The sequence below is a fragment of the Papilio polytes genome, unplaced genomic scaffold (assembly GCF_000836215.1).
Source record: "Papilio polytes unplaced genomic scaffold, Ppol_1.0 DF824047.1, whole genome shotgun sequence".
NCBI classification, from domain to species: domain Eukaryota; kingdom Metazoa; phylum Arthropoda; class Insecta; order Lepidoptera; family Papilionidae; genus Papilio; species Papilio polytes.
This window is the reverse complement of record NW_013525157.1, coordinates 3,267,795-3,278,728: the sequence shown is the minus strand read 5'-3', so window position 1 is coordinate 3,278,728 and position 10,934 is coordinate 3,267,795. Positions and strand designations below refer to the sequence as shown.

The window sequence follows — 10,934 nt, the reverse complement described above, 5'->3', positions numbered from 1 at the left end:
TACAAATTGCATGCAAATATGAACAGTCCTACTCAAAAAATATGGAAGAAGCAGTTAATTGCATCTCATCTCATAATCTATGATTCCTCAGTGATGAGGAATTGCTAAAGATATTTTTAAACCAAATTCATTCTATGCGTAGATTCGACAAATGTAGTTAATAACCGTTTCATGTAGAGTCGACTGCGTTAATATGTAATTACATAAATATTGGATACTTGTTATTGGCCTACGGTTATATAGAAGCACGTATTCTTCATAAGCATACAAATAGTAAGAAAGATACGGACGGATACGATCATGCATAACTCGGATAACATCAATATGAAATTCAAAGGTTTGTGAAGTCAACCAATCCGCACTAAGCCAGTGTGGTTGACTAAGGTCCAGGTGGGGATTTGTGGACGTGATTACAATGAATAATTGCGGGTGCTGAGCTAACAATCGATCGAAATTTTGCTTAAACTTGATTAAACTCAGTAGTATTAAAATTCTATTTCATTCATACTAAAGCAACGGCTTTGCTATTTTCAAAATTAGAGAGAGCGGTTTACGTTATTTGTTTTACATATTTAGCACTGCATTTTTTACTCTAAAAAAAAATAACATCGTGTATCTAATCAAAGAAAAGCCTCGTAGCGACAGCTGCCCGAATAAGTTTTAAGTTTTACTAGTCTCGGTGTCAGTGAAGTGACAATCTCGCAAATTAAATTGACACGTCGGAGAGTAAGGGGAGCACGATGTGTTTGCTGAATCCATATCGCAGGCGCTCCCTTTGCGGTTAACTGGGACGGTTCGTTTCAAATCATTCAGTTTGTCTTCAGTCAACTGTGCACTAAGCACGGGTGCTGTGGAGACATTTGAATAAAATACGTTTAAATTGAAAGCGATAGTTTTCAAGTGAGAAGTTGTGGTATATTAGATTGATAGGTGATATGGCTATAAAGGGTATACTTCCGATGACTTGTCACGCGCTGGTGTGGGCATTGGCCGTTGCGTTCGCGCTGTGGGCAACCGGCGCTGGCGCTGAGCCGGCTCGCTACGATTCCGCAACACCACACTCGCCGGTCTACAGTAGATACAAATATGTACCACCGTAGTAAGTAACTTTGTCATGTATTTGTTGAAAGATATAGGTACCAAATAATTAAAAACATTTTACTTATGTTTCATAACTACTATGTACTTGATTTATTATAACAGAATGAATACTTCTAACTCTGGCATCGACGTCGTTGCTGTTAAAGTGAATTTTTGAAGTGAAATTGAATTGAAGAAAAGTTTTCAGCATCAAAAAGACTAATTAATTCCCGTTTTCAATTAAGGTTTAATTTTTTAACCGATCAATTATTTTAATATATAGAAAGCGCCTGTGCAAGAATTTGCTTAATGCTCAAATGAGTTTTCTTGCGATGTCCAATTGTCAGGCATTTTAATCATTCTGAGGTCGATATAGCAACGTATCTTTTATAGTTTGAAATGCTTTATTTATACTAGTCTTAATAAATTCTTGTTAATAATGCCATTTACTTATGTGGTTTTATAAGTAAGCTTTGAATTAAGTTAACACGCAATTAATTAATACAAAGACCATTCTTCATTAGCTAACATTGTTTCTTAAACGTATTATTAAAGCGGTGTCCACACATGCACTATAGTTTGTTGCTATGAAAATGTTATCATTGTCAGACCGTTTATGTACATGTAGTTAATTCTTTTTCACTATTGTACTGAATATTCAATTTTATGTTTCTGTTGAAGTTCATATACATACATCCAACTCTCAATTCCATCTGACAGTACGTTTAGTGTGTGACCTAACTTATTTTTAGAATTCCAAACATTTGCAGCTTAATGCATGTTAATATTTGTCATTCTTACATGTAAACTTTAAAGTTCCAGTTACAATAATTACGAACGCGAAGATGTTAGTTCTGCACCTCCTGACCCTGAGCCTTCGGGGTACAAGATCGCACCCTCCGAGCTGATACTCTCCGGATTGAGGACCATTCTGGATGTCGTCAGGAACATGAACAAGAAGCGGATGGAGAGCAAAGCTCTTCAGACTCCTGTCAATTCGACTGCTATTCAGGTGAGATTAGTGACAACTAGTGACACCGACATAGATTAAAGAAATAATGTAGGTAATAAACCTAACTACCTTACTCAGAATTGCTGATAGTTTAGATTTCTTATACTAAGACTGTGCGCAAATCTAAAACTAAATTATCGCATAACTGTTTAGTCTCGGTTTGATTCCCATGTGCTTATATTGAGGTGCGCATACTACTCGATATTTAGTTGTGAATTGAATTGAATTTGCTGCGAAACAATCGACAATCGCACAACAGTTGTTCGATAGTTAAGTCAAAGGTGTGCGCCCACTTTATATCAAAACTGTGCTCTCGTAGTAGCAATTAAAACTATCTGAATGGCAATATTTTTTTTTTCCTTAAAACATTTTTTTAAAGAACATTATGTAATAGTTTAAAACATCAATTAATTTGATATACATCTGTGGTGTTAGACTTCGTACATATTATTTTGTGGATATATTTAAATCTCTCCTAAAAGTAGTAAAAGAGAATATTTTAACATTGTGTTGTAGTGACACCTAGTGTCATGGAGATCGAATTAGGGGCAATGGTACCGGTGCGTCGGAACTGGGTGACCGAGTGCGACGGCGCTAATTGCCCACTGTGACCGCACCCTTGTTTGCACAAACAATGATAACGCCCAAAAGAAAGTTTGGGCGCTACATTAATATTCGAAAATCCCGTAATCGAACACTTTCCATGTAGGATTACCTAGCTCGAAAACTAATTTTAACGCTACGCAAAAAATAAAAGCTATAACTGGAGCCTGGAAACTAATAGATTCCTTCAATGACTAATTAAAATTCTAAGGGTTTATCCCACCAAATTGTAAATTGTCTGTCAACAATCCAACGTGTAAAATATGTGATGGAAATGTCGGATTTTGTTACCTTATCTGACAGTGACGTCATTTTTAAGCTATCTGAGCTATGTCAGCTAGTGGTGGGACAGGCCCTTAGGGTTTTACATTACCGTTACATTTTACTATAGCTTCAACAGTAATCATACAATCCCAAACAAAAGACGATAGATTGACTGAAACTTTCGCTTTTGGTTGTCCTCTGCCATACATTACAACAAGCATTAACAATATAACTAATTTCAATGGAATTGTTTTCAGTTGCGACGTGCTAAAAAATCAAACGAGACTGAGAGCGGTCGTGGCTTCGAGGACTATTACGATGAGCACCACGACCATGCTGAGTACCATGATGTGACCACCACCGCTAAACCGATGAAGCAGGGACGATACACCGACCCCTGGGCAGGGTACTATGACTGGATCATCAACGAAGGTTCATTCAAATTCTGGAGTGTTTTCCAGGTAACTATGTTTATTTTTTTATTAACTTGACATTCCTTTATTAACGTTAAATGGTAGCTAAGATATGGAATCAAGTATATTTTTCACAAAATTAGGTTTTCCACAAAACTACTACTAAGATACTTCTCTAGTAAACTTTAAACCTTGAATCTAAAGTCTAGATTCTAGACTAAGACAGGTATACATTTATACAGAGGAAAGATTTTTTAGTAACGTACAAAATTGAAAACTGCTTTGTTGGAAATATCTTTAGAATATATTAGGAGTTGGAGTATAACCAAACGTATTTAATAATAGTATTAGATTACTTATAGTAACTAGTAAATTATTAAAACAAAAACAATAAAGATTTCACGATGTTAAGTATTAACCATAAACCGTCTGACCTCAGAGGCGCTGTAGTGTATCGTAGCGAAAAATCACTGTTGTTTATATAATTATATAAAAAACACTGATTACTTTGCTATTTGACAAAATGTACGAGCGCTCGTATCACGACATTGACATAGTTATATTACCGAAATACGTATTCCTTAGGAAGTCGATCATTGTGACCTTACACGTTTGTCCTTAAGATTATAAAATATATTGTTCTTATAAATTATTTTACATGTAAAAATAGAGTATGAGTACTATATTAATATGTATGTTTACAATGAAGTGTTGCAACGAATGTGTAACACGATAGTAAAAAATAATAGATTTAAATTGTAAATTGTACAATATTACTCTAATAGTAAGGTTAGAATTATCCTATATTTTTGATGTTAACGTTATTTCCTCTCTCAAACATTCGCATGGTATTTGCGCGAAATAACAGTACTACGCCATTGTTATTGAGTTCACCGGTCATAGGCACCTTTATTGTAAAACGTCTGTTATGTATTAGATTACATATAAAAATAAGTAAACTGGGATGTTTATGTATTTCCTATTACTAAAATTTAGCTAGAAAATAACGTTAATTATAACGTCATTCTTATTGTGGTACATGGTCATGCGCTTCTTCATTAAAATGTTTCCGGATTTTTTTATCATCCAGTAAGTGCTAGCACTAACTAAACATAATAAAAATTCACATGGAACATACATTAATGTAGCAGCGTAACGTTCTTTAATTCAGATTTATTAGAACATGTATAAATGTACTATATTGAAATAATAAATTCACATTATTGCTCAAACTACGAAAAACAAAAAGAAACTACCAATTACTATGATATTTTATGCAAATAAAAGCTGTTTATTATTTTCTTTTTATCATAGGCTCAAATTGTCTCAAGTTGTATAATAAACTGGTTATTATAATCTGAATTTATAAATTAAATATTATTGTTTACTCGACCTTGATTATAACAATTACCTTGTGAATACTACGTACACGTACACGTGACACTCAAGTACAAGTTCACGTTGTGACGCGGCACCTGTCAATACAATGTGCAATACAATTTATCAAATTACTGTGTAATTGCATAGCACGATTAAGCTTTAATATTTAAATACAACACTATAATACGACATTAATTTTAACCTACCCTGCATAAGGGCGATCAGTTTGCCAGTTAAGTTGGCCCAACGGTTAACGACACCCATCTTTTATTTCTTCAAAGAGGCCTTTTTAGTCCCTTTCCCTTTCACCCTTTTCTTAAGAGGAAAGGATGGGAAGGAAAAGTAGATTTGACGGTGGAGATTTGAAGGGGAAATGTCCTCTTTATGTGGGTCTCCTCCTCCGTCAATTAAGGGTAAGCAACGTATCTGCGATTGCGGATGTTTATGGGCGACGGTCGCTTTCTATTTCGGTGGAGTTCAGGTGGCCGCTTGCTCGTTTGCCACCTTATTTTATAAAAAAAGAAAGATGCCTAGATTGTCATAAGTAATATGCAAATTGTATTTTTCAGCTCTTCACCGCTGCCCTTCTTCTGTACGCGTGCCTGTCTGCTATTTACTACGCGAAATTCAACCCTATCATACCGGACTACAGTTTGGAATACGATGACTACTTCCTTGAGCGGTCTGTAGGAAGGAAGGCCAGGAGTGTTGAACCTTGGGAATTACCATCGGGTCTTAGCTGGATGAACACTCAGACGTTCCAATTCATTTTGGATGCTATTGCTACGCATTATAGTGACCAATAGGGAAGGTTGAATTTTAGACAATTTTAAAGCGGGTGCAAATATTTATAAGGCAACGACGTGAAATCATTTAAACGAAATTGATATTTGCAACCTTGTTGCCTTGTAATTATGAATGAAGTCTGATTTGACGGAATTTCTTGATTTTGTAAGATTTCTTTGAATCGGATTTTAGGAAACAATACATCTTAAGGTATTTATAAATTAAATAAGTGTTTGTCATAGTTATGAACAGTTGTGCTCAATATTAGTTCCTAGATTACATTTGATTTACTTAGTTAAAAATAAATTAAGTCCAATTTTATATCGTGTCTCATTTCTAACACGCATTTTTTGTCGAGCACACGCTTTCAGAGGAAAATATAATAATAGGTTATATAGCTTAGGTAATAAAAACAAGGCGAGGAATAAGGCACAAGCTTATATGATGTTACAAGCGACTTGCGGCAGTAAAAGCTTCGACAGGAAAGTTCTAAACATTTAAGCACACTGAAACCTTATTTCAGTTGCATACAAGTTTAGATAATTAACTTATTGAAATTTACCACTACTGCATTTTGTTATTAAATCATGTGATTACGCAAGAAAAACATATGGGCAACTATTTTCGTACAATATCTATGCTTTAATTTAGCACTTTACGAAAAAGTCAGGTAAATTACGTATTAACTAAAACAAGAATTCACATGGCATAAATAAGATGTTATAAATTATTAACATTTTAACTTAAGCAAACGTTAAGTTTTTAAAGTAAGTAAATTTGATCAGTGTGTGCGAAGGTTTATTTCATATTACAGCTCGCAGGCGGCGTGCAGCGGGTGGCGGGCGTCCCGGGTTCGACGCCCGCTACCTTCGCTCCCCGGCTAGGACATTCACAGGATGTCGTTGTTGTAACCTCACTCGTTTACCCGCCTTCGCTAAATATAGCGATCTAAATTATTGATTCTAAATACAGACACTTTAAAGTAAGTTTAAAATTAGATTTAACCATTTCGTGTTATTTTTAATATGGTTTGGTCATTTTTCGACTCTTAAACTGGGTTGCCTTAAAAACTTTTTGTTGTAATTTGCCTAATTATTTTATTTATTCTAATACATATTGTGTTTTTAGCAATTTAAACATTTTTTTGTCACATTAAATTAAAATAGAACAAAATTCAAGACGACATTATTCGTAGATGGATAATGACAGTTAAGATGTTCGTTTCAGCGGTAAGCCACAGAACAATTTCGTTTTGCGGTTTGCTGCCCATTGCTCGTAGCCCGTATTCGTCACGACTTGGCGATGTATAGTGGGCGTAACGTCATTACGTCAGGGAGCATCCGATCAGTTCAGATAAGTGAGCTCGAGGTGGTCTCTCGTCCGTGGTCGGGTTGGCGTTAGTTCAACGTTCAAGTGCAATGCGCCGGCACATCGCAGGAGTCAGTGTCGGTGCGAGGTTGCGCCGTCGCCACACTCGCGCCCCCACGCGGCCTACATTTTAAATTCGTCGTTCGACTAACTGAGTACGATCTAGCACACAAATTGTTCTTTGAGAAAAAGAGAATTGTGACTTAGTGTACGTGTGTTTTTGAACAGTTAAATGTTGATCGTCGTTATTTGTTGGATATTATTTTAAGGTAAATTATTTATGTCTTTTGTAAGCAATAACCGTATTTGTCGTTGTGTGAAGGATACATAAATCGTTTTACTTAATTAGAAAACTTTTACCATGAGTTTTTAATAATTTTAATGAAAGCTTAATGGAGGTAAAACGTAGCCTAATAATGAACGGTACATTACTTAACAATTGACAAGATCAGATTGTCTCTAATGCGAAATCGATGTAATTTCCCCGTACAAAAGACTTCAACGAGAAAGGCACCTTGGGCATGGTTATGTTAAGTTTTGCGGAATTTTATTCACCTTATAAAAAATTGAAAGATACTTTATACAAAGGATAAGAAAGTTTGACAAGGTTATATCAATCTGTAAAGAGTTCCTTTGAGAATCTCTGAAACTTAAAGTATTTTAAAATGATATATCATCATATATGTATGTATTCGTATGACCAAAAACTATTCCAAATGTAAATATAGTATAGTACAGGAAATAGAAGCCCTGAAATATTTTTGGTGATACAATATAACCTATCCTGGAATTATTAAAAGTTATCATTATTTACAAATTGAATAAGGTTCTTCGTTCGGATGTTCCCTAACATACTGATTCGCTTAGTCTTTGTGAATTTCAAAGAAATGTATTCGATAAGAGTAGTATAACAGAAACCAGAGTGTATATCTAGGATTGCGACGTCGTAAAAGTTTCACTATCAACCTGAATATGTCATTGTATGAAACATACAGTCAGTGGAAGAAATATACAAAGAAACACAAAGTAATTATACTAAACAGATAAATGTGGGTTTAAAATCAAAAGGTTTAAAGTATACTTAATGATAGCTTAACCTGTTGATAAATAACACAGCGAAGATCGATTAAATATTTTGCATAAATACCAGCTTTCTACATATATTGATCGATTATTTAATACTTTAAGAAATACTGTTATATGTTAAATATTGTTGTCACACTATTAATATAGGTTCCGTTACTGTAAATGCATAAAATTATCAAGACCGGTTTATATACACTATCTTCTTGAGTTAAACTGGCTTGGTAGGCTCTACTGCCATAAGGTTATAGGCTTATCATCATAACTTAACATAATTTAACTTACGAAAAGTCAGTAAATTTATTCTTATCTAAAAGAAATTCAAAAACTGTTTGTGATCGACATTCATGTTTTGTTTATACAGAATTAAAATATTACTAAAAATATTGATTTTGTGTTTTCGAAGATCTATACGTCGCTTTAATAAATCTTGTACAGTCAGCTGCCCAATTTAAAAAACTTCAGAATCTGACATCTATTGGTTTTAAAAATACGTATGTACGAGTGCATGGTCGGAAGCATACGGATAGAAATGCGTATACATTTTTAAATCTGAAGGTATATTGAGAGACAAGTGTTTCAAGCTTTGTATTTAAGCACCTAACTGCACACAACTCATTCAAACAACATCTCTAAAACGTTTTGGAATAAATAATCATATTAAGAATATTGGTCAATATTTTTTAAGTATTAACTAAATAATTTAAAGAAAAAATCTCTCCAGGCGAGAGATTAATTATGTATTGAAGTAAATGCAAAGGAGTGTTGAATCGATGCCAACATTTAACATTTGAATTGCATATCCCTTGTACAAGTTTTATTCAAGTCCGTTAAGTTGTCGGAACGTGTTTGTGACACTCACAAACATTTAATATACATGTTGAATAACGGGACTCTTTGGACATCGATAGTCTACGTTAGGATTAACAAATATATAACCTTATTCCCTTAAGTATTTAACATATTGAGTATGCATAATTTTATTTAAAACTTCAAAGGTCAATCGGAAAGTATTTAGCACGAACATACTGGAAACCTCATTCTATTATAATATGTAAAGCAATCCATAAGTTTCTTTTTGTAATAATCAAATACTTTATATCTGTTGGAGCTACTATTAGGTTTTATTTTGCATAACTCATGTACAGATAACTTTCGTTTCCTTAATAAGTGAATTACGAAGAAATTTGAGGTCAATGTCATACCTTGGTATGTATATTTAGTTTATTTGATGAATTGGATATTTTCTTTCAAATTATGATAATAGAATGAGTTTAGTTTAATGCAGCGATAGCTCGAAGGAGCGACTTTCTAATTTCAAATCAGGATGGGGCTCCGTTGACCGGTTCTACGATTGGTCACATCAATCTTTATAGTTTTAAATCTGTCTACTTGAGCATCATTTTCATTCATAATATACATGTATAATTTATTTTGATAATTCTAGTTAGATTTACGGAATCAAAAGTTTTCTTTTTATGTGCCTCCAGTATTTAATTTGTTTTCACCTATCTTTTACATCCTGATATTTTTACTTAATATTACTAATCCATATTTATACTTATAAAGAGGAAAGATTTGTATTTAAGGATTTTTCTATGTATTGACATATTCAATTATTGCACCATTAAAAGCTTATGTTATCACTGAGTAACATAGTCTATATTATTATTTTTATTTTTTAATTTCACGGAGACGATGTCGCGAGCAACAACTAGTGTATTATCCTTTTAAACAAACTAAATCAAATTAAAGTCGACCATTTTTTTGAGTTAAAATACTTATGAAAAGAATTTCTTAACGATAGTGCTTACGAAATATACATTAAACTGCGATTTATGGTCGAGCATCTATTGTAACTGTTCTTGAGTGAGCGGAACAACGAGAACGATCTTTAGCCACTAAAATGCCGCTTAACTTACTGTTATGTTGCGGAAGAAAAGGTGTGGAGAGATCGTAAATATCAAAACATACGACATTCTTTGTTAAAACATAAAGATACAATGGTTTTTATAGCATCGATTGCACTTGTTACAATATTTGATATTGCATTTATATAAATTCTTGCAAGACGTAGCTCAATTTTTCAAATACTAAGATTTAGAAAATATGATTTTGTGGTAATCTTTAAATGAATAGGAATTGAACAACACTTTGACAACGTATAATATATTCTTTAAAGTGTTAGTTCCATATCTTCAGAAGTTACTTAATTCCCAAATCAGCATACTGTTACCTATTCAATGCTAATTCAGAACCGTTCTTTGGATAACAATAAGAGTCGACACGCGATTTCGTTTATTTATACCTTTGGTATGTTCTGTCTGCATTGTAAGCTGTAACGGCCAATTACGTAATTAACAGTTAACAATTAAATGGTTTTTATTTATAAGAGAAGCAAACGAGCGGCGATTTTATACGATTTGAGATGTTTTTGACCGATTTCCCAAAAGGAGGTACTCAATTCGTCTGTATGTTTTTTTATGTCTGTTACAGCATAACATTGCCGCTAGTAGACCGATTTTGATAATAGGTAGTGCTTGCAAGTGGGACCATTTAAACATTTACACTGTTAGAAGTTACTAAAGTTATGATATGGCGGTTTAAAAGTTTAAAAAGTATGTAAGAATTGCAGTGAAATGTATTCTTGGAAATAATAGCAATAAAGGTAATCCAATATTCGACCTTAACATTGGTTTTTGCTTAAATGTCATTGAACTTGTCGCATCGCAGTGAACAATAGCGCACGAATCGTGACTGCGGCAAAGCTCTCGATGTCTTCTACAACCACGTATACATTAACGATCGAAATCAATATTCAATTTCGAACCAATTTTGATTAGGTGTCAGCAGTATTTTTAATTTTTGTTTGTAATAAATTTGGTTTAATTTATACCAATCTACAGATCACAAAATTGTAAGAATAACACTGTCTATTGTTTAGA

General features: G+C 33.6%; 2 protein-coding genes across 3 annotated transcripts in view; both read left to right on the top strand.

Moving 5' to 3' along the window:
* The first annotated feature begins 935 nt into the window (after positions 1-935).
* On the top strand, positions 936-5,558 carry LOC106100344. Its single transcript, XM_013279168.1, has 4 exons — positions 936-1,099; positions 1,897-2,092; positions 3,217-3,420; positions 5,322-5,558. Exons 1-4 carry the CDS (start codon positions 936-938, stop codon positions 5,556-5,558), a joined length of 801 nt encoding a protein of 266 aa, XP_013134622.1.
* A 1,342-nt stretch (positions 5,559-6,900) lies between these two features.
* The window catches only part of LOC106100583, a 37,429-nt gene continuing 33,395 nt past the window's right edge, over positions 6,901-10,934 (top strand). For both annotated transcript variants that reach the window (XM_013279480.1, XM_013279479.1), the window contains exon 1: positions 6,901-7,175. The gene's annotated coding sequence lies outside the window, so the exon portion shown is untranslated. The remainder of the gene's footprint in view (positions 7,176-10,934) is intronic.